Source organism: Mastomys coucha, unplaced genomic scaffold, assembly GCF_008632895.1.
Source record: "Mastomys coucha isolate ucsf_1 unplaced genomic scaffold, UCSF_Mcou_1 pScaffold5, whole genome shotgun sequence".
Taxonomy (NCBI): Eukaryota; Metazoa; Chordata; class Mammalia; order Rodentia; family Muridae; genus Mastomys; species Mastomys coucha.
This window is the reverse complement of record NW_022196911.1, coordinates 102,638,557-102,662,060: the sequence shown is the minus strand read 5'-3', so window position 1 is coordinate 102,662,060 and position 23,504 is coordinate 102,638,557. Positions and strand designations below refer to the sequence as shown.

Genomic DNA, 23,504 nt, shown 5'->3' with positions numbered 1-23,504 from the left:
ATAGACCTTGGAGTCCCCTCAGCCCACCCACTCCTTCCAAAGAGTTGTGACACATGTCCTCTTAAGCTTCACCAGGCCACATCTACAAAGGTCACGTAATCACGTGTGACACAAGAAGCCTGCATGATTTCCTTATGTTTGGTGAATGAGTTGGCTATGGTTCATCCGAGAAGAACGGATGGCTGCTGGCCATGACTTGGGGGGAATTCCTGAGGGCAAGGCTAGGGAAGAAAGGGGCCTTCGAAGAGGCACAGCTGGAGGACCCTCCTCAGTGAACTCTAGGACTGCAGCTCAACCCTGGCTCTAGAGGTCGCCTAGGCAACCCTAGTAAGTGGTGGCTGGCAGCAGGGAGACGGAGGGCTGTGGGCATTCCCTTCTTCCAGACCAAGTCCGACGCCGCGGGTCCTTCATCGGGCGAGTGGGGCTTCCTGTGGGGTAACAGATGCCATTTTGCCTTGGCTTGCGGACAAGCTTCTCCATTTAGAAGCACAGCGTCCACAAACACCCAAAGCCAAGAGTTGGTCTTGGGCTTCTGGCGCCCAAGATAGGAGGCAGCTAGAAGCTAGCACCGCGTCGGCCTCTAACCCCGCCCTCCCGCTCTCACCACGCCCTCAAAACAACCTAGGCCCCTCCCCATCCAGGCAGTGACCCCGCCTCCGGGACCGCCCTTTAGCCCGCCCCGACCGGAAGAAGCCGAGGCACAAGGCACTTATAGGGCTGGGAATGGGGGTGTCGCCGCCGCCCAGTCAGCTCCGTGTCCGCCGATCCTCCGCCGGTGCCGCGCTGTCGTTGCGGCGCCCCCGTCCAGCCCTCTGTCCTCGCTGTCCCCAGAACCGGCCGGCGGGGCCCGGAGTCAGGGCCACGTCCCCGCCATGCCGGCCCGGTGGCTGTTGCTTCTGCTGGCGCTGCTGCTATCGCCGCCCGGCCCCGGGGTGAGTAACCAGGGGAGTGCGGTGCGGGGACGGGCCGACTGGCGGCCGGAGGAGAGTCGCGCGGTGGCGGGGGCTGGCGCTCGAGCCGGGCCGCAGCAGCCGGAGGCCCCGCGCCTCGGGCGGCTTGGCGGAGGGAGCTGAGGCGGCCGGACACACACCCCGAGGCGCCGCGCTCCCGGGCCAGCGAGGCCGAGGCAGACCGCGGCTCCAGGGTCCGGGACGCGCGCGACTCGGAGCTGTCTCCCGAAGGCCGGGCGCTGGGCGCGCTGCCCACCGGCTCCGCCGTCTCCACAGGTGGGCGCCGGCTCTGACGCGGTGGTCGCGGAAGGACACCCGAAGCTGGCCGGGGGAAGCGGCGGGTGGTGACTGGAGTTTTGAATCTTTGCTCGAAAGTTTTTTTGTTTTTTTTGTTTTTTGTTTTTTGCTTGCTTATTTGTTTGTTTTTAAATGAGACTTTGGGGAGCGATTGAAGCCGGGAATGGGTACAGCGTTTTTACCCAACCGCTGGGTTCTGCTTACCTGCCCTGAAGGTTTCTTTGTATTCTGAGACAGGGGGCTTCCCACCAGTATTTTTGCTAGACAGTGAAGGCTTCATTAAACAAGTTAAGCTGTGGGCATTGGACCATTTTAAAGACCCGGTGTGTGAGCCAGAGTTGTACTGCAAAACTTAAAGCTGTCTCACGTGTGGGGCCGTCAGAAACGTCTTCGCATTTATTATTTACTTATTTATCTAGAGAAGATATTTATATTTATATTTATTTAACTCTTTATCCACTCAGGATTTGAACACCTTGGCTAATGAGGACATTTTGTAGGTGGACATGGCTATTTTCACCTTCTGGTTGGAAGAACTGAGGGCTTTAAAATTTTTTTTTAATGCACTGTTCAGGATGTGGGCATGGTACACTTGTACTGGTTCTATTTAATGGCCTCTTTGAAGGTACCGTGTTCCCTTTAATATGGCATATCATGTACCAGGTGTCCTGGTGGAAGACTGACATGAGTGGAGACCCGCGGGCCAGCCGAGTTGTTAACTTGGGCGAACTCTTTGAACTTTTTTATGCCTTGTAGGTAAATAATTGTCTGTGCTTCCAGAGTAACAAATTAGAATTTAGAAACTACTGAAGTATTAAAGAAGATCTACTTTTTCAAATTCGTTTGTTTGTTTGTTTGTTTTTTCCAAACGGAAATGTATGTATATGCATTTTCTTCATGGCAGACCTAAGTGGTTTTTTTTTTCTTCCTTCTAATTAAAAAGAAAAGATGTACTTTTCACAACTAGGACCAGGTTTTGAACTTGGACACTTCACCTTGGGTTGATTGATTGTTGCCTGGTATCTGCTCACAGATAACGAGTATAAACAGAATGACTGAATGTTTAATATGGAAATCGATCGTTTCATAGTTTCACAGCTGAGGTAGACATGGTCTCCTTCTGCACAGCTTTGCATTTATTCTTCTGTTGCTGGATTCTACTGTTTTTGTCACCCAGCAGCATAGGGTAAGGAGCCAAGAACAATTTAGCTTTAGCTTTAGTTGATGTATTTTCAAGTTGTGCTTAGAAACCCAAACTTGTCAGAGTTCATGTAAAAAATTCCAGACCCTTACCAAAGGTTGTTTTATTGTAACTTTTTTTTTTTTTTTTTTTTTTTTTTTTTTTTTTTTGGTTTTTCGAGACAGGGTTTCTCTGTGTATCCCTGGTCTGGAACTCAGAAATCCGTTTGTGTCTGCCTCCCAAGTGCTGGGATTAAAGGCGTGCACCACCACTGCCCGGTTTACTGTAACTTTTTTAGATGAAAGGTTGGGTTTTACTGTTTAGAATTTTCCTCTAATAAAGATTTTTAACTCTAAACATAGTATGATAGTATTTTGAGATTTGAAGTGGAAGTTAGAGCAGAATTCATACTTTATAGTGGGCAGCAATGATGCTGGGCAGAACACAGCAGCTGTTAAATCAGATAGACCTGAGTTCTGACTGAGAACTTGCTAGCTGTATCCTCAGGCAAGTTATTTTACTTTTAGGGACTCTGTCTCCTGATCCGTGAAATGGGGGCAGCTAGTGCTTGGAAGGGAAGGCACCTTGCACATACAAGGTGGGGTGTGTGTCCTCTTCCTCTCCCTGCCAAAGTGCCTTTTACTCCTTCTTTTTTTTTTTTTTTTTTTTTTTTTTGTATTTTTGAGACAGGGTTTCTCTGTGTAGCCCTGGCTGTCCTGGAACTCACTCTGTAGACCAGGCTGGCCTCGAACTCAGAAATTCGCCTGCCTCTGCCTCCCAAGTGCTGGGATTAAAGGCGTGCGCCACCACCGCCTGGCTTCCTTCATCATTTTAAGTGTTGTGCTTTTGTGGTTATTTTGTTCTGACTAATGAAGTAGCTAGTACATTGGAGGCAGTGCTGTAATTTTCAAGGAGTATGTTTTTCAATTGAACTAGACACTGGCTCATTATTAGTTGAGATTCGAGGCTACAAGATCCAAAATGCAGTAACATCCTTATTAGTAAGTACTGGAGGCTGCTTTGGCCAATCCAGAATGTGCTTAATAAGTTATTACATTCTAGAGTTTTTCCTTTCTTTCCTTATTTTATAGCTAATGTCGGTTAATTTTACATGGGCACCACTTCAAGATTGGCGGCATGTGAGACCAAATGTGTTTGTAAAAAAAAAAAAAAAAAAAAAGCTCAGTGAAGATATATCAAGTTTATTTAGTCGGTATTTGGTCTCCGAGAGCCAAGGACTATAGATGTAAGAAACACACTGTGCCTGGGAGAGAGAAAGCTCAACCAGAAATGCCCTTGTTTATCGCTTTTCCTTGATAGCTATCACCTGAATGAATTATCCTGGTAGGAGACATGGAGTTATTTGTTCTGTGGCTATGAGTAAGATGCTTCATTGCTGATGTTATCAGGATGGTTGCTGGTAAAATTAAACTGTAGTTGTGCGCATATGTATGTTTCATCAGTTCAGCTGCCCACTCAGCTTTTTTTTTTTTAATTTTTGTTTTGTTTTGTTTTGTTTTGTTTTTCTGAGACAGGGTTTCTCTGTAGCCCTGGCTGTCCAGGAACTCACTCTGTAGACCAGGCTGGCCTCGAACTCAGAAATCCGTTTGTGTCTGCCTCCCAAGTGCTGGGATTAAAGACAGACGCCACCACTGCCCGGCTTGTTTGTTTGTTTGTTTTCCCACTCAGCGTTCTTCAGCAAGATAGTGTTACAGGACTGTATATAAGACTTGCTCTCAAAAAAGAGCATTTACAATCTTCCACAGCAGCCTTCAGATGAAGATGTAGAACTCTCAGCTCCTCCTGCACCATGGCTGCCATGTTCCTTCCTTGATAATGGAGTGAACCTGTGAACCTGTAAGCCAGCCCCAATTAAATGTTGTCCTTTATTTAAAAAAGAAAAGAAAAGAAAAGAAAAGCATTTACTGTCCTTACAGAGGGCCTGAGTTGGCTTCTCAGCACCCACATGGAGGCTAACTACAGTCTGTAATTCCAGTTTCATGAGATCCAACACTCTGTTCTAACCTTTGCAGGCACCAGGTATACATGTGGTACACATATACATACATGTTGGCAAACATTTAATAATAAACATAATAAAAAGTAAATAATTCTTTTTTTTTTCAAAGTTCAAAGATAGAGCATGATCAGGAATAACCACCCAGTGAGCCGAGGCTCCTCACACTGTCTGATATCATATCCACCTTCCTAGGTTGAGGGCAGGGAGTTAGTTGCTTGCTTTAGGTTTTTCCACACCATTTTCACTTTAAAGAGTCATTGGATGACTATTTAATTTTTATTGAATTTCTCCCTTGCCTCTAGGGTCTAAAGTCTTTTTAATATTTTGTATGTTTTATAATGATCAAATATTTCCTCCATAGAAAAGATACAGAGGAGAAATACTTAATGTCATTTTAATGGATTCAGTTCATATTATTTTCAAATAATTTGGGGGCTATCACCTCACAAGATGATTAGAGTGTGATGCTGACTTAAAAAGTAGGGCTGGTGAATCATAAGCTGTGAATAATAAGGGTGTTGGTTAGCCGTGTCTCCCGGATGCTGCAGATTGCGCTGTGGCTTTAGCTTTACCGTATTCCATGTCTGGTTTCAGACTTGCTTGCTTCAGAGTGACATATCGTAGAGCTATGTGCTACAGAGGTTGGATGAGCACACCCTACCCTGTTAGGAAAAGTAGAAGTTAAAACAAATTATCATAAGGTTCTTGTTTGCACTTCTTTTTAAACGTTTAACCTTCATCCAGGTAAAAAGCATTTGAGCTTTTGTGTCTATCTGTAGGTTAGGAATGGGGTCCTGATTGGGCTGGAAAAACATTGAGCCATGGTTTGCCTAGCAGATGCCCTCGCTGGAGTCCTGGGGTTGTTTCCATTTCCCAGTCTTATAAGGAAAGGTGTATTGCCTTTTTGTTTTGTTTGGTTTGGTTTGGTTTGGTTTGGATTTTTTTTGAGACAGGGTTTCTCTGTATAGCCCTGGTTGACCTGGAACTCACTGTGTAGACCAGGCTGGCACTCACTGTGTAGACCAGGCTGGCCTCAAACTCAGAAATCCCCCTGCCTCTGCCTCCCAAGTGCTGGGTTTAAAGGTGTGTGCCACCACTGCCCGGCTAGGTGTGTTGCCTTTTATTCAGGGATGTTCTCCCTCTCCCCTGTCCTCTCCCCCTCCCCCCGTAATGCTCTTTTTTGTATGATAGCATGGCAAATTTTTAAAAATCCAAAGTTGGGCAGTGGTGTCACACATTTTTAATCCCAGCACTTGGGAGGCAGAGGCAGAGAGAGATCCCTGGAATTCAAGGCCAGCCTGGTCTACAGAGCAAGTTCCGGAGCAGCTAGGGCTATACAAAGAAACCCTATCTCAAACGAAACAAAACAAAACAAAAAACAATCAAAATAATAATTTTTATTGAAGAAAACTTAGAAAGGAGAGATTAGCCTGAAGTAAACAGGTGAAACTAAAACCCCTGTATAATTACTACAAATCGACCATCACCTCCATTAACATTCCCAACAGCTTTGAGGGACTCTAGTTCAATCATTAAAAAGGTTAATCCTTAGTTTTTAGTGTATTGATAGAATTGAACAACCATCTCCACAAGTTTGCACCATTTTCATTGTCGATAAAAGAAACCCTGTGCTCAGTAGCTGTTGCTCCCTTTCCCACCTCTACCTCCTGTCTTCTCAAAATACCAACCCACTTCTATCTCAGTAGATTTGCCCGTTTTGCACTTTTCTCATGGATGGAATCGTGTAATACTTGCATCTTATCACTGACTTCTTTGATACATCATTCTGGTTTTTTCAAGGCTCATATAGAACATAACAGTTGCAGAATAATATTTTTTTTTTGTTTTTTTTGTTTTTTTTTTTTCGAGACAGGGTTTCTCTGTGTAGCCCTGGCTGTCCTGGAACTCACTCTGTAGACCAGGCTGGCCTTCAACTCAGAAACCCACCTGCCTCTGCCTCCCAAGTGCTGGGATTAAAGGCCACCATGGCCTGGCCCAGAATACTATTTCTGTGTGTGGACACACGACATCCTAGCAGCTGACGACGGTCTTGTGGATTATTTCTACTAAGGATGTGGCTGAGAACACTTAGGTGCTAGTTTCTGAGTGGATGCATGTTTTCAGTTTTCTTGGTGTAGAACTGCTGAATCCTGTGATAACTGTATATGTAACCTTGTGACTAATGGTCAGACTCTTCTCTAAAGGCAGCCTTGCTAGTTTACATTCTCACCTGCAGTGTACTGACCAGGAACCTCCAAAAGGACGACCAACATATGCTCTTGCAGTCTTAGAGTCTTCTAGTGGGTATGAGTGGTAATTCATTATGGTCTTGAAATGCTTTTCCCTGATGGTCAATCTACTAAAATCTTGATATTTTTCAGACTTTTTTGTGCATAAATTTACATAGATAATGTATTTCTTTCCCAGACTGAAAAACATAGTTTTCTATCAGTAAATTTAATTCTGTAACATCTGTTTGCATACCACTTCTGAATAGAGGTACCATAATTTGGCCATTTAGATAATATATAGTTTTTAAAATTTTGATTACTGCAGATAATGTGATGGCCACCTTCCTGCTAAGCTCTTGAATGTGTATTAAAGCTTCATTTGCTGGGAAGAAGCTTCTAGCCCTGAAACTGGCAATCGTGTAGATTTACAGTTCTCTTCTGAACCCTCAAGCACCACTGGATATTTGTTCTGTTAATTTTATTATTTTCATTTTATGTGTACAGGCATTTTATCTGCATGTATGTGTATGTACCACCTACATGCCTGGTGCCTACAGAAGCCATATCAGATCCTCCTAGAACTAGAGTTACGGACAGTTGTGAGCTGCCACATGGGTGCTGGGAATCAAACCCAGGTCTACTGGAAGAACAGCCAGTGCTCTTAACCACAGAGCCATCTCTGCAACTGTTGTTTATTTTATTTTATTTATTTATTTATTTTGTTTCGTTTTGAGACAGGGTTTCTCTGTGTAGCCCTGGCTGTCCAGGAACTCACTCTGTAGATCAGGCTGGCCTCGAACTCAGAAATCCACCTGCCTCTGCCTCCCAAGTGCTGGGATCAAAGGCGTGAGCCACCCTTTATGACAACCACTTTGTAGTAAGCTATTTTCTTTTAGAAGCATGGATTTATAAGATGGATGAAGATGTTTGGTTTGTGTTTTCAGGATGAAAATAACATTGGTTGTGTCTCTGACCCCTCTGTAACTAAGCGTTGGTGAGAAGGTGCTTTAGCCTGGCTTTTTAAATAGCTCCTTCACAGCTTCCTTTGCTCTGTAGTGGTTTCAGATCAGCTTTCTAGCAGATGCAGCCCCGTGAGCACTCTGAAACTCCGCAGGGTAATCCTGTGACTTTAGTTCTGATTGTAACCTGTCTCCTGCAGATAAGAGCCTTTGTTGGGTTTGGAGACCATTTAAAGTTTTGCTTGAAGATGTTTATAAACCAAGAGCTAATGTATTAATGTCCTCTTAGAGGCTCCTGTTATAAACCAAGAGCTAATGTATTAGCGTCCTCTTAGAGGCTCCTGTTATAAACCAAGAGCTAATGTATTAGTGTCCTCTTAGAGGCTCCTGTTCTTTTCATGGTTTGTCCTTGCAGCTGTTTTTCTTCGGAAGATTAAAGTACCAGTTGACAGTAAACTTATTACTTTGGTAGTTTTTTCTTCAGGGTCAATTTACATGTTATACAAATCTGTCTTCCCTCCCCCCTTTAACATTTTGGTTATAACAATTATAACTTTCTAATTATATAGTTTACTTATCTACTAGTAAGTAACTTTAAAACAACATAACTTTTTTTTTTTTTTTTTTTTTTTTAAGACAGGGTCTCTCTGTATAGCCTTGGCTGTCCTGGAAATCATTAAGTAGACCAGGCTGGTCTTGAACTCAGAGATTCTCCTGCATCTTACTCCTGGGGGGCGGGGATGGGATTAAAGATATATGCTACCAAAATAACTTTAAAAGTTTTGTTTTGTTTTAGAGACATGATTTCCCTATGTAGCACTGGCTGGCCTGAGACTCAAAGTATAGACTAGGCTGGCCTAATCAAACTTGTGTGATCTCTTGTCTCTTCCTCCCTAACTGGGATTACAGATACCCTGCCAAAACAGCTTTAATAACCCTAAACCAAAAAGGAATCTTTTTAAAAATACATATATTTACTCTTATACCAATTATCCTTATATAACTTAAAATAGTTCCCAGTTCTTTCTGGTCGTCACTGAATACAACTTCTACATGAGTCATGCTGCCGTTTGACCACAACTGTTACTACTTAGTTTGTTTGCAGTTTATTTCAAACATTTGGATTAGATTTTTATTAAAATGTTGAAATCTGACTCACCCTCAGATCATCAGGACTTACTCCCACTTATGGGATTCAAAGTATAGTCTTTGAAAGGAGTTTCCAAAAAATTTTAGAAATATTTCGAGCTGCAGAAATGTAGATGGATAAATATGTAGACTCTTGGGGGTACTGGGATCAATATGTAGGAGACAGGTCCATTCAGTCTCAGCCATCTGATCCAGTTTATCAAGAATGCAGTGCTGGTCCCTCAGTGATAGTAGGAACCCTTGTCCTCTGGATAGAGGCTAGAAAGCTAGGGTCAGGGAGGTCTGGTCACGTGTCTTGGGTTATATGTGAATGGCAGGAGGACCTTTGAACCTGATCCTCTTGCTTTTCAAGGAGAGCTGTTCCCTACCCAGGCCCTTTGCAGTTCTCTGGTCCTGGGGCTTATTGTAGGTCTAAGGAGTGGACTAAGGAGGTTGCCGTGAGGCTCTGGGTTTGAAGGAGGCTTGCTGGTAAGCTGGAAAGTGCTTACTTACTAAATGGTGTATATTCCTCCCACATGAGCTGTGACCTCCTACCCTGCGTTGTAGGCGTGGAGCTTCAGCTTGAACTCCAGGTGCTGCCTGACTTTCTCAGGGACGCTCCATGAGGAGACAGGCCATCTTCAGTGGGCTGACCCAGCTTCACAGGGTGAATGAAGATCAAGAAACCACTAGGCCAGATTTGCAGTTTAAGCTCATTTCTTTAAGGACTAATAATAACCAAGCAGGTGTGTGTTTTTCCGGTAACTTTTTGCGTAGTAATGTGTCTGAAATATCAAAACTGAAAACTCATGTCTTAGAAGTCTTTGACAAAGTTCTCATTAACAACTCTACCAAATCCTTCACCTGGAAATCCTGAAGAGGTGAGGCATCTCTGCAGAGTCCCCCACCTCCCAGGCAGTTCTGTCACCAAAGCCGGCCTGTGAAGACAGGAAGGACCTGACCATGGCAGTGACCCTAGGAGCACACAGAGGAGGGACTCAGATTAGCCTAAGTGAACCAAGGAGAGTATAAAGCGGGGACAGGAAAGTGCCCTGGGCTTGTGTGTGTGTGTGTGTGTGTGTGTGTGTGTGTGTGTGTGTGTGTGTGTGACTTCTTGACTTCTTGCTGATTTATGCTAAAGCCTGAGAAACAACCCTGCCTTGCCATTTTATTTTTTATTTTTTTTATTTTTTGCTTCTTCTGTGGAGTTTAGCATGCAGTGTTAGCTATACCCACTGTAGTGTAGGCACTCAGCAAATACCAATTGAATTTCCCCCTGAAGTTTGTTAAGGGACCATAAAGCAAGAGGCTATTTTTTTTTTTTTTTTACTTATTTTGTTGTTTTGTTTCTTGTTTTGTTGTTTTGTTTTGTTTTGTTTGAGACAGTTTCTCTGTGTAGCTCTGGCTGTTCTGTAACTCACTCTGTAGACCAGGCTGGCCCAGAATTCAGAGATGTGCCTGGGTCTATATCCCCAGTGCTGCCACCACTGCCTAGTGCAAGGGTCTGCTATTTTAACATAAAACAAATGGCTTGTGGATTTAGGATTGAGATGGGGAAAGATGTCACTTTGGTTGTCTCTATAACCTCTAAAAGGATTTCAGTGATAATGTGCACTTTCATTCAACTAGAGGGCCTACTTTTCAGAACATTTACTTGGGCAGACAATCTAAGTGGATAGCATCCTCTTGTCGGCAGTGAGATTCATTTTCCCATTGCCAAACCCCACTGGGTTTATGGTGGTGATCAGTGCAGTCCATTTCATTCTTCACTCACCGTGAGGTCTCACTACTAAAATATGATCCTAGATGCCGGATAGTCTTCATGTATTAAACATGATTTCCTTAGATTGTGGACTAATTTATAATTATAATTCAAAACCATCGTGTTCTCTGGTGGATTATCTCCCCTCCCTATCTCAGATGAGGGGACAGTTGTTTGTCTAGGTCTCCAGAGGGTTTGTCATAGAAACTGAGTTTCTTCCTTATACTTCTGAACACAAGAAGCTGTCAGATCCCCAGATCTTGATCTTGTCATTGACCTCTGGCACAGCCAGAGAAGCTCTTTGACAAAGGTAAATCATATCTCTTAAAACTAATAGCCCTTGACTCCTGAGGGACCTTGCAGGTGAGAGAAACATCTGCATAGAAGGCCACAGCTGCACCAAGTTTGTGTTACTTGCAGCAAAGCTTCCTAGCCTCGACTCAAACTAGTCATCTGAAATCACCAGGGAAGCTTTTAAAGCCCGTGCCCAGTTACCATCCGAAATGAAGGAAATGAAAATCTCTGAACACCGGGCAGTGGTGGTGCATGCCTTTAATCCCACCACTTGGGAGGCAGGGGCAGGCGGATTTCTGAGTTCAAGGCCAGGCTGGTCTACAGAGTGAGTTCCAGGATAGCCAGGGCTACACAGAGAAATCCTGTCTCAAAAAACAAACAAACAAACAAAATCTCTGAACACACAGCCTGGCATCCTTAAAAAAGTAGTCTTCAGCCCCAGGTCACTAATACATAGCAAGGTAGAGGCTTGTGGGTAATCCCTATGCACCCCCCTTTGTTTAAAGATTTATTTATTTATTGTATTTATATGAGTACACTGTTGCTCTCTTCAGACACACCAGAAGAGGGCATCGGATCCCATTACAGATGGTTGTGAGTCACCATGTGGTTGCTGGGAATTGAACTCAGGACCTCTGGAACAGCAGCCAGTGCTCTTAACCGCTGAGCCATATCTCCAGCCTTCAAATACATTTAAAAACTGAAATATAGCCGGGTGGTGGTGGCGCATGCCTTTAATCCCAGCACTTGGGAGGCAGAGGCAGGTGGATTTCTGATTTCAAGGCTGCCTGGTCTACAGAGTGAATTCCAGGACAGCCAGAGCTATACAGGGAAACCTTGTCTCAAAAAAAACAAAACCCAAAAACCAAACCAAAACAAAAAAACCCTGAGATGTAAGAGGTTTATGTACTGGCTGGTTTTGTGTGTCAACTTGACACAGGCTGGAGTTATCACAGAGAAGGGAGCTTCAGTTGGGGAAGTGCCTCCATGAGACCCAGCTGTGGGGCATTTTCTCAATTAGTGATCAAGGGGGTAGGGCCCCTTGGGGATGGTGCCATCCCTTGGCTGGAAGTCTTGGGTTCTATAAGAGAGCAGGCTGAGCAAGGCAGGGGAAGCAAGCCAGTAAGGAACATCTCTCCATGGCCTCTGCGACAGCTCCTGCTTTCTGACCTGCTTGAGTTCCAGTCCTGATTTCCTCTGGTGATCAACAGCAGTGTGGAAGTAAGCTGAATAAACCCTTTCCTCCCCAACTTGCTTCTTGGTCATGATGTTTGTGCAAGAATAGAAACCCTGACTAAGACAGTTTAGGAGATGCTTATTAGAAGTTGTTTTTGCTTTCTTTTTTTATTGAGAGATGTGGGACTCAAAATAACACAGCCTTCCATGTTCCCTTGACAAACCCTGACAAGTAAAACATCCTTGTGGTTCAAAGACTGAAAGCAGAAACTTGATAGCAGGAGTGAAGTACCTAAGGGAAGCAGATGAATGGTGTTCATGGAGGAAGTAAGTTGGACCTTTAAAGTACAAGAGTGAAGCATGTGCTTTCTAGAAGTCACTATGCCAATACATAGTTGTGTCCTGTATTTAGTGTGCCACTACTCACAGTAGCCACAGTAGGGAATCAACCGAGGTGTTCATTTGTGGATGAGCAGATAAAGAAAAGGTGGTACGTATATTCAATAGAATGTTATCTAGTCATGAAGAAGAATAAAATCCTGTCACTTGTGTTAACATGAGTAGAACTGGAGGGCATAATGTTAAGTAAAATAAGCCAGACATAGACAGATACCATATGTTCTTATTCACATGTAGAAGCTAAAGAAATTGATCTCATAGAAACAGATAATAGAATAGTGGGTACTAAACCAGTCATAGTGACATGTGCCTGTGATTTCAGAACATGGGCGGCTCAAGAAAGCCTGGGCTACATAGTTTTAGACCTTATCTCTGGGTTTGGGGGTGGGGAGGGTGGATGCAAGGGATAGGGTGAGGAAGGTACAGAGGGCAGGTAATTAAAAATATGGTTTAACTGATGAGATAGCTCACCTAGGTAAAGGCACTAGCTACCAAACCTAATGACCTAATTCCATGCCTAGAAATCACATGGTGGAAGGACAGAATTGATTTCTTCACTTTATCTTCTGATCTTTATACACATGCTCTAGCACATGCCCCCTCCTCCCAGATAGATAGATAGATAGATAGATAGATAGATAGATAGATAGATAGATAGATAGATAGATAGGTAGGTAGGTAGGTAGGTAATTAAAAAAAAATGTAGTTAGGGAATTAGAAGGAGTTGGGTGGCACAATAGAATATAGTAAGTGGCAACCTATAACTTTCCAAATGGTTAGCAAGGATTTTGAATGTTTTTTTTTTTTGTTGTTGTTGTTTGTTTTTTGAGACCGGGTTTTTCTGTGTAGCTTTGGCAGTCCTGAAATTAACTCTGTAGAGCAGGCTGTCTTCAAACACATAGAGATCCACCAATCTCTGTCTTCCAAATGCTGGGGTTAAAAAGGTGTGCACCACCACCACCTGGCTAAATGTTTCTTTTTTAAAATTTGTATCTTTATTTATTTTTGTTGTATTAATATTTGCTTGTATGAATTTGTTTGCCATGTATGTACCTGGACCCTGTAGAGGTCAGAAAGAGTCATCAGATCCCTGGGATAGGAGTTACAGGCAGCTGTGAGCCACTGTATGGGTGCTAGGAATCCAACCAGAGTTCTCTGCAAGAGCATCCAGCGCTATTTAACTTCTGAGCCATCTCCCCAGCTCTGGATTTTGAATGTTTCTAACACAAATGATAAGTGAGATGATGGATATGCCAATTACTCTGACTTGATTGTTGCATATTGTATAGTTCTAAAAAACATATTGGCTATACATTTATATTATTCTGTTTGTTTAAAACATTGTTTAGGTGTCAGCAAGATGTCTCAGTAAATAAAGTATCTTGTTACCAATTTTGTCCACCTGAGTTGGCTCCCTGGAACCAACATGGTACAAGGAGAAACCTGAAAGCTGACCTTGTCTCAAAAATTAACCTTTATGTATGCATGCACAGACACACACTTGTCCACATTAAGTGAATATTAAATAAGAGGAACATGTAAAGCAGGAGAGTAGAGACTTGCTAAGTCACTGAGTGTGTTTCTATCAAGTAAGGCTCAAATGTTCTGGGCAACTCTGGAATTATGGGATTTTCCTGAGGCACTGCTCCTAGCATAGCACTTTGGTGAGCATCACATCATTTGTTGTCAGGGTCCACATGCAGGTCTGTACTACAGTCTGTGTCTCTTCCTCTGGAGGAGTAGTGGCAGCAAGCTTCTGATGTGTTTGAAAACCCCAAGCAGACCCAAGTGCTGATCAAGTTGATTTTTAGTGGTAATGAGAAAAGGTTTAAAATTAGGGAAATTCCCCAGGAGTTATTTAATTTTGTGATGACTCTGTTTCCAAATATGCATTGTGTGTGTGTGTGTGTGTGTTTCACATTAACCAAAATTAAAATTCTTCCCAATATAGAAGTACCTGTACCATCCCCAAAGAAGTTAAAACAGTATAAGAAAGTTGTAAAAGCAGATTTGGAGAGGCTATCGCCTCCGAGGTACTTTGTGCGCTCTGCTTAGTTCAGCAGTCTTTCCCCATAATTCTGCGAGGGTTTGTTTTCTAGTTGTCATGGTCTAGTTTTGCAAAGAAGAAAACAATTTCCTTACACAGTATGATTAAGACATTTATCTATAGTTTTGCTGCCTAACTAACAAATAATCAAACCACAGTTTCTCTAAGACTAACCCTATTCCTGCTCTGAGGGCCGAGTGCTTGGAAATCTTTATAGAGTTCTTAGTGCTGGTAAAGTTCAGTCTCTTATCTGATCTGTGGTTAGAGAGAAGAAAGTTCTCTCTCTTTAGGGTTAGATGCTGGATGCTATATAGCCTGTGCATATAGCTAGAAATCAGTCTTCTGGTCCCTACAGAATTTTCCTTTAATTTTATTAATTTGTTTTAGCTTTAAAATTTTTCTTTGGTATTTCTTTCCCTACCCTACCTTAAAGTGAATCAGATAATTACTAATATCCAGTGTTGCAATATTTCAAGATAAAAGGAGATGCCAGGGTGTGGCATGGGTTCAAATGACTGTATTTAAAGGCGTCAAGACTTTTGCAGCCTCTATATGGATTTTGGATGTGGTTTAATGGGCTGAGGCTAGAAGAACATAGAGCAAAGCTCGAGGGAGGCAAAGTCCTGGTAAATTATGGGTACTTACACAGTAGAGCTGAAAGGCTTCATCCAGCCCACTCTTCTTCCCCAATACAAGTGGAATGCCCTACTCAGAGCCCAGGCTAAGATAAACCAGTGCATCCATCCAATAGCACCTTCTTCATTCAGCCCTCTCCCCAACAAACAAACAAACAAACAAAGCATATGCCAGATCTCCAGGGCTATTCCCAACCCTTAGTGTTTTGGTTTGGTTTGGTTTAGTTTATAAGACAAGACTCAGAACATAGCCTTGCCTGGCCTACGTAGACCAAGATGTCCTCAAACTCGGAGATCTGCCTATCTCTGCCTCATGAGTGCTGGGGTTAAAGATGAGCACCATCATACCCAGCAGCTCTGGGTTTTTTGAGCTTCGATTTTGAGAGGATTAGTCACACGTTTTGGTTGGAGTCAAATGAACACATTTGAGTTTGGCACAGGAAGGTAAAGAAGCTCTGAAGATTGGAGGCACTGCTGTGGAGCCTGCTTTTTCATTATTGTATGTGATTCCTCTGTTAGGTGGTCAACTCCTAGAAGGCAGGAGCTTTGTGATGTTTCTTTCTTATGTTTTGGGGCTTCTTCATAACAAGCCTCTTGCTATACATGTATAGGATAGAACTAAGAGACCAGTCTGAGAATGGAGTTGAAATAAGTGAACTAGCAAGTAAGAGAAACTGAAAAGTCAGCCAACAGGAAGCTGAGTGAGGCAGGGAGTGCCTGGAAGAGATTGGTAAATCCTACAAGGCCTTGCCAACCTCCTTGAGTAATGAAGGCCATGAATCAGTGGCTTATCTTAGTCTGTGGGGTTCTAGATTTCTCTCTATTGTAGTAAAAGCCATCCAAGAATGGGTGCAGGTACCATAGAGACACATAGGGTGATTTAGAAAAAAGGAGCAGGTTTAATAATCATTCTGATTACATGTAAGGTGGCTGACCAGAGAAGACTCTTAGACATGTGGTCTTAGAAAGCAGACCTTGAGTTGGGGTGTACCAGAAAGCCCCTTTAAGCTTTCCCATGAAGTTTTACTGTGTTGTCCTTATAGTCTACAGCCAGCTAAACAACATTAATATAGTATTAGTTAAAACATGAGGGAGGACTCCCACTATGTGCCCACAGGTCATTATGTTTTGTGTGTGGAGTGCTTCATTCTTCAAAAGTGGTCTTTCGTTCAGGCCTGTCTCCCAGTGTCACAGCAGCATGTGGTCCTGCTGTTCCTGTGGGGCATGCGTAGATAACCAACTAGACATGTCATGTTGATTCTGGCCTTTGTGGTCCACTCTGTAAGTGCAAGCTTTTTCCCCAAGCCCTATCTGTTCACATTTCCTGTCTGCTTTTTCTCTCCAGCCACACTGGTCCTAGAGATCCTTAAATACAGCAGATTATTTTCAGTCTCATGGCCCTTGCACAGGCTTTATCCACTGCCTAGGTAGTTCTCTCTGAGGGTATTTTTTTTTATTTGATGTTTTCTTATTTATAATATCTCCTTTTCCAGGTTCCTCTCCCAAAAAAATAAATAAATAAATAAATAAATAAATAAATAAAACAATCCCCTCCCCCCTTCCCTTCTCTCTGTGGTTATTAATTGAAGAAAACCTTTGACATGAAATCTTCACTCTCAAAGCCCAACTCACCCCATCAAAAGACTGAAACTGTCTTCTGTTACACCCCTGTGACTCCTGTCTCTTTCAGAGTGCTTAAAAAGCAGTTTGTGATCTTCTGCTTGTAAAATTGTCTGCTCTGACATTCATTCATTCATTCATTCATTTATTGTGCATTGCTTTTTGCCTGCATGTATGTCTGTGTAAGAGTGTCAGATCTTGCCAGGCGGTGGTGGCACATGCCTTTAATCCCAGCACTTGGGAGGCAGAGGCAAGTGGATTTCTGAGTTCGAGGCCAGCCTGGTCTACAGAGTGAGTTCCAGGACAGCCAGGGCTACACAGAGAAACCCTGTCTCAAAAACAAAACAACAACAACAACAAAAAGAGTGTCAGATCTTGGAGTTACAGACAATTGTAAGCTGCCATGTGGGTGCTGGGAATTTAACCCAGGTCCTCTGGAAGAACAATCATGCCTTCAACCACTGAGGCATCTTTCCAGCCCCATCTGGTAGTCTGGCTTCAGAATCTGACTTTTTAATGGATAATAAACTCCTTGAGTACAGGAGCAGGTCTGTTTTGTAATTGTTACTATTGTATTTTGTTATTATTAGTTTTTTATAAATTGTCTTTGTGTATGTGTGTGTAAAAAATATGTGTGTGTGTGTGTGTGTGTATTCATTGATTAAAAATTTCTCTTAAGTCCTCAGAGTTTTATTATTTATTATTTTCATCTACTTTATAGGTGACAAAACTAAGGCAGGGTTGCTCCCTGGTAGTCTGGCTCCAGAATCTGGCCTTTTAATAACCATAGCATAATGACCAGGCTCAACATTGTACTAATAGATATTTTTAATTGTTCAGCATTATCAGAAGATGGTATGATCAGGCTTGTGTTGTAAAAATTTTAATCCCAATCCAGGGTTTCTAACCTACCCTCAATCATTTATTTCCCTGATAAAGGACACATACAAACACACAACCTTTACTTTTTGCACTAAGCTTTAATCAGCACAAGAGCTGGGCAGATATCTATCTTGTATACTTTTAGAATCTACTTTCCTATCAATAACCCCGAGTTATTACTGTGTTTTATCTGGGCTGCTCTTAACTCCAATTGTCCAGCCCTCAGGGCCACATTTTCTTGAACCCTAACCCATCGTCTTTCTCCTCTCTTCTACTTCTCTCTCCTCCTGGTCTCCTACCTCTCTTCCACTGCCTGGAACACCAAGCACCACCTATTTCAGTTCTGTCCAGCCATAGGCTGTAGGCATCTTTATTTACTGATCAGAAATAACTTTATCTTGGGGGCCTGCACTTAGCATTATGATACTTAACAACAGACCAAACCTCAACAGTGGTGGTGCTTGCGTTTAATCCCAGCACTCAGGAGGCAGAAGCAGGTGGATCTGAGTTCAAGGCCAGCCTGGTCTACAAAGCAAGCAAATTCCAGGAAAGCCAGTGGCTACACAGAGAAACTCTGAAAGTCTGTCTTGGGATGGGAGGGTGGGGAAGAGGAAGAAGAGGAGGACGGGGAGAGAGAAGAGGAAGGGAAGAAAGTAATGGTATGGTATGTTGTATAAAGTGTTTCTAGATGGTTGAAATGCAATCCCAGGATATAAAGTGGAGTGGTGTAAGAATCTCTTCAAGAATCTTTTCACTGCTTGAACTTTTCCTTAAACACTACAAAACAAATACATTTTTCTTCCCTTCCCCTTCCCAGCTTCTCTCTGGCAGTACAGTCTATTGTACTGCTGATGTCTGTCTGTGAGAGATGGGAGTAACCACTGTTTGAGACAGAGTGGATAATCAGGTTTTTGAGTTTTATTTGCTTTCTGAAGATATCCTTGGCTGCCACCAATATCCTTTGTCAAGTGTTCTTTGTTACATTTATATAACTCTTGCTTTGAAAATTCTCAGTTTTTTTGCTATTTAATTAATTAAGTTAATTTTTGAGACAGAAATCTCAGGTGTATCCCAGGCTGTTCTCAAGCTCCATATGTAGTCAAGGATGAGCCTGAACCCCTGATCATTTGCCTCCACTTCCCAAGTGCTAGGACTATAAGAGAGTGGTGCTGATCCTGCCCATGGCCTCCTGCATTCTAGAGAGGCACTGTACCAACTAAGCCACATCCTTAGCCACCTTGGAATTCTTAAGATTTGTTTTCCTTCTCAACATTCAGAGAGATGTTGATATTTCTCAGTTCTCAAGAGGGGGAAATAAAACAACAAAACTTAGAAGCTTAGTGTCTGCCCAGGACCCAGCAAAGTTGGCAGTAGAGAAGACTGGATAACCTCCAGAGTATACAGAGCCTGACCAGGATGACATTAGGAAGAGAGACTCCGGAGAGAATTGGACCTGTGCATGGGAGAATGTGTATTGTGGAGAGTGTGTCCCCTCCTCCATCCATACCCTGGATAGCCATTTCCCTTTTTCAGGGGTGGACTCTGCTCCTTGGAAAGGCACTTTTTGAACCTATTGCTTCCTTTTGAGCCTAGAGGCCCCCTGTCTCCTGTGGTCACTCCATCCTGCTTCTGTTTCCTGCCTACCTCTTGATAAGTTAGAGAAGGCAGTGGTGCTCCATGCCAGCTGGTTCCCCTGGCTTTTTCTTTCATTTCTCCATTTAAAAGCCACAGGTCTGTAGATTTGTTTGTTCCAACATAGTCTTCTAAGCAGTTTTTATGTTTACCTGTCTCTGTCTGAATATATGAGAAACCCATGTTGAAATTAGGGAATCTAATGGCATAATTTGTACGTGTGTGTGTGGGGGGGGGGTATATGCATGTATATGTGGTGTATGTGCTCATCTGTGCATGCATTTGTGAAAGCCAGATGTCAACATCAAATGTATTTTTCTCCAGCATATTTTTTGAAATAGGATCTTTCACTGAACCTGGAACTCACTGTTTTGGCTAGATTAGCTGGACGGTGAGCCCTCAGGATCCATGTGTCTCTGCCCTCTAGTACTGGGGTACAGGAGTGGATTGCTACACCTGGCTTTTACATAGGTGCTAAGATTCTGATCCTCATGCTGTGCAGCAAGCACTCTACCCACTAAACCATCTCCACAGTTCCCTACTACCCAGAGACAAGTCTTACGCAGCCCAGGCTTGCTTACACTCACTATGTTGCCAAAGCTGGATTTGAATTCTCAGTTCTCCCTCCTTAGCTTCTAAGTGCTGAGGCTACAGGCTTATGCCATCACAGCCAGCTGGCAATAAAACTTTTCCCAGAAGTAATGTCAGTGTTTGATATCTACCTTTTGTGTACATATTTTATTCCTTCTAATGAAACAGAAGGCATAATTTACTTTGGGAAGCTCATCAATTTGTGATTGTTAACATGATTCTTGCTGTCGAAGTAAGTTGTCTCATATTAGTCAGCAATGTGCATTTCTTCAAGTGTAGTGACATTAAGTGACATTAATAGAGTAACTGGCTTCATCAAAGCAGTGAGCAGTGACTGTCCTCCTCATCTCACAGCAGAGATCTTTATAGACAACTAGAACTGGACTGTTCAAGAGGTGTACTTTACAACATGGTGGTTACAGTTAATAACAATATTTCATGTTCTTAAAGAGTGTTTTTTGTTCGTTTGTTTGGTTGGTTTTTGAGACAGGGTTTCTCTGTGTAGCTTTGGCTGTTCTGGAACTCATTCTATAGATCAGGCTGGCCTCTTAACTCAGAAATCCACCTGCCTCTGCCTCCCAAGTGCTGGGATTAAAGGCATGCGCCACCACTGCCCAGTTTGAAGAGTGTTTTTGTTGTTGTTTTGTTTTTTTTGAGACAGGGTTTCTCTGTATAGCCCTGGCTGTCCTGGAACTCACTCTGTAGACCAGGCTGGCCTCGAACTCAGAAATCCACCTGCCTCTGCCTCCCAAGTGCTGGGATTAAAGGCATGCACCACCACTGCCCGGCATGAAGAGTATTTTTAATAAGTTAATTTTGTATGCACGTGTGTCTGTCTGTGAACGTGCCTATACATACATGCATTCATTCAGAACCAGAGGACTGGATTCTTTCCTTTTGTCTGTGGGTGGGTTCATGGGATTGACTTCAGACAAGTGCCTTTGCCTGCTACTAGATTGTATACTTTAAGTATATAAAATTTTTATTTTTTATTTATTTATTTTTTTTAGATTTATTTATTACTTATTTATTACAAGTACACTGTAGCTGTCTTCAGGCGCACCAGAAGAGGGCCTCAGATCTCATTACGGGTGGTTGTGAACCACCATGTGGTTGCAGGGAATTGAACTTAGGAACTCTAGAAGAGCAGTCAGTGCTCTTAACTGCTGAGCCATCTCTCCAGCCCCAAGTATATAAATTTTGATGTCATCTAAAACATACTTTTTTTTATTATTAGGAAAAGGTCTGGATTGGATTGGTGTATGCTATAGGAAATTTTTATGGTGATTAAGGCTATGATTTTTTGTGGTGTTACTCCCGCCCACTTACATGGATAGTAGGATCTCAGGAATTTTCATCTAGAACATTTTTTAAAGACTTCACCCTGGCTGCTGGAGAGATGGCTTAGTGGGTAAGAGCACTTGGCTGCTCTTCCAGAGGACCCAGGTTTAATTCCCAGTACCTACATGGTGGCTAATAATTATCTATTACTACAGTTTGAGGGGCTTCAATGTCATCTTCTGGCCTCCTCAGGTACCAGGCATAGGCTTTCCATGCAGGCAAAACCCCACACTCTTTAAAAAAAAAAAATCCAAAAGATAAAAAGACTTTACCTTGTCTAATTTGCTGTGCTATGTAACATAGTACATACCTTTAAAGAATCTATAAATTGTATTATAGTCTCCTTCAAGAGATCTAACCTTTATAGTAAAGCAGAATGCTGATCCTTATCCATCCCACTAGGGTTCTGAGGGGGAGTTTCAGGTCTGAAATAATGTAGGCTTATGGCTCTCAGAGAACTATTATTTAAAGTAGTAAAATTATAGTTCAGGGACAGTGGGCAGCAGACCAGATTGGGAGGTGGAGCTTTGAGCCTGCTCTATCTATGGTTAACTGTCTGTGGTGATTGGGCAAGTCACTTTACCTCTGAGGGCCTTGATTTCTTCCCTGTGCAATGAGAGGCTTGGGAAGGTGATCTTTTGGTCCTTTCATCTCAAAAATTATATATCTCAGGGGCATAAGCAACTCTGTTGTTAGATCTGTGTTGTGTGGATGACTAAATCAATCCAGCTAACTAGAGAGAGGAAAATGCTGCTGTAGACAAGTTGGTAGAGATGGATAAGCTGCTAGTGTATTTCAGACCTGAGGATTCTGCTGGGGTCTGGCCAGGTGTCTGGCCAGAGTGTTTCATGCCGCTTAACTTTTATCATAATGCTTGGCAGCATCTGGCAAGTGTAGGTGGCAATTATGTCATAAATACAGTTGTTTGTAGATAATTTAAATTTAACTAGAGCACTTACCTACTTTCTCTTTGACCTCTTCCCTTTCCACTCCCTCTGCCCCAAGGAATCTCTAGGGAAGTGTAAAGATCAAAATTGACAACTTCAGATTATTATCAGGACTGAAAATGTTGCTATGTAATTGAGACTTATTTTCCCTTTGGGGTTTCTACATGAGCACTCTAATAATAGGTTAAACTGTACATGAGTATCCATATTCAAGAGGAGTTTGGTTTTATAGATGTAGGGTTGGTGCATCTTACAAATTTGTAGTCTAATCAGCTCTTTATTAGTCTAGATTGAGGTGGTTCTCCATTAGGATAAGTAAGCCTAGCCAGTTTCTTTCTTTCTTTTTTTTTTTTTTTCCCAAGACAGGGTTTCTCTGTGTAGCCCTGGCTGTCCTGGAACTCACTCTGTAGACCAGGCTGGCCTCAAACTCAGAAATCTGCCTGCCTCTGCCTCCCAAGTGCTGGGATTAAAGGAGTGCGTCACCACCGCCCGGCCCCTGGCCAGTTTCTTAATTGTTACTAGGTCTAACTGCAGTCATTTCTCTTTAGTGAAGACATTGGGAAAACAGAGGCCACAACTGCACAGTAAGACTCAGCAGCTAAATTGTATCACCCTGGGTTTTTGGTTTTGTATCTATAATATAACTGATTTGCCCTAGATCTTCGATACTCCAGAGTCAGGCACCCTGGGGATTTGATAGCATCCTAAGAACAAGGCTATGTGTTCTGGTCCATTCTCCAGTGTGGCAGAAGGACCATGAAGACAAGCAGAACTACAAATGACTGAACCTGGCCTGAGCCTTGGAACCTCACCTGTTGTGTGTGAAAGCACACCTTTGTGCTCAGGACTGACGTGGACGTAGGAAGAGCCTTCTGTCAGACCCATTGGTGAAGCAGAGGGATAGCCTGAACTGAACTGAAGAGGTGTAACTGTCCTGGTGGTGGTTAGTTACACCACACCCTAAAATTGCCACAAATGCTAGTTAACTGTTTCAGCCGCTTCATTGGAAACCACACAATATGTTCAGTTAGGCCTTGCCCTTTACTAACCCCCAGTTGAGACACCCAACTCCTATCCAAAGAAAATGCCATTGTTACCTTTACTAAAACTCAGGAATTGGAACAGGCAGTGGGCCGGCCAGAAGGAACTGAATGGCTGATGCGTTATTGCTAACAGTACAGGTAAACTCGGCATGACAGAATTTGGAATGATTGAGGATTGTTCTGGAATCCTTAAAGTTGGACATAATGAAGCCATTAAAAGTAGACATGAGGAAGCTAGAAAAGTCTCTTACCATCACCAATGTTGTGATTCTGCACTATTTCTTGCTGTGGGATCAGATATTTGAATGACATGGGGTTGGAGAACAGTGTTGGAGTGAAATAAATGTTTTAGTATCCATGTCAGCAGGCC

At 42.8% G+C, this 23,504-nt stretch overlaps 1 protein-coding gene and 1 long non-coding RNA gene across 3 annotated transcripts in view; one reads left to right on the top strand and one right to left on the bottom strand.

The window, feature by feature from the left end:
* Positions 1 to 740: 740 nt before the first annotated feature.
* Ern1 (endoplasmic reticulum to nucleus signaling 1) overlaps positions 741 to 23,504 on the top strand; it is a 95,041-nt gene continuing 72,277 nt past the window's right edge. The window contains exon 1 of one of the 2 annotated variants that reach the window (XM_031350822.1): positions 741 to 932. In XM_031350822.1, coding sequence (XP_031206682.1) covers positions 873 to 932 — 60 coding nt within the window. In that variant the 5' untranslated portion in view covers positions 741 to 872. Of the gene's footprint in view, positions 933 to 22,736; positions 23,273 to 23,504 lie in introns of those variants that run through there. The other variant, XM_031350823.1, reaches the window with a different exon arrangement.
* On the bottom strand, positions 4,824 to 23,288 carry LOC116076832. Its single transcript, XR_004113107.1, has 3 exons — positions 23,189 to 23,288; positions 22,104 to 22,155; positions 4,824 to 5,109 (listed from the first exon to the last, which is right to left on the bottom strand). It is a non-coding gene; the product is annotated as an uncharacterized LOC116076832 (long non-coding RNA).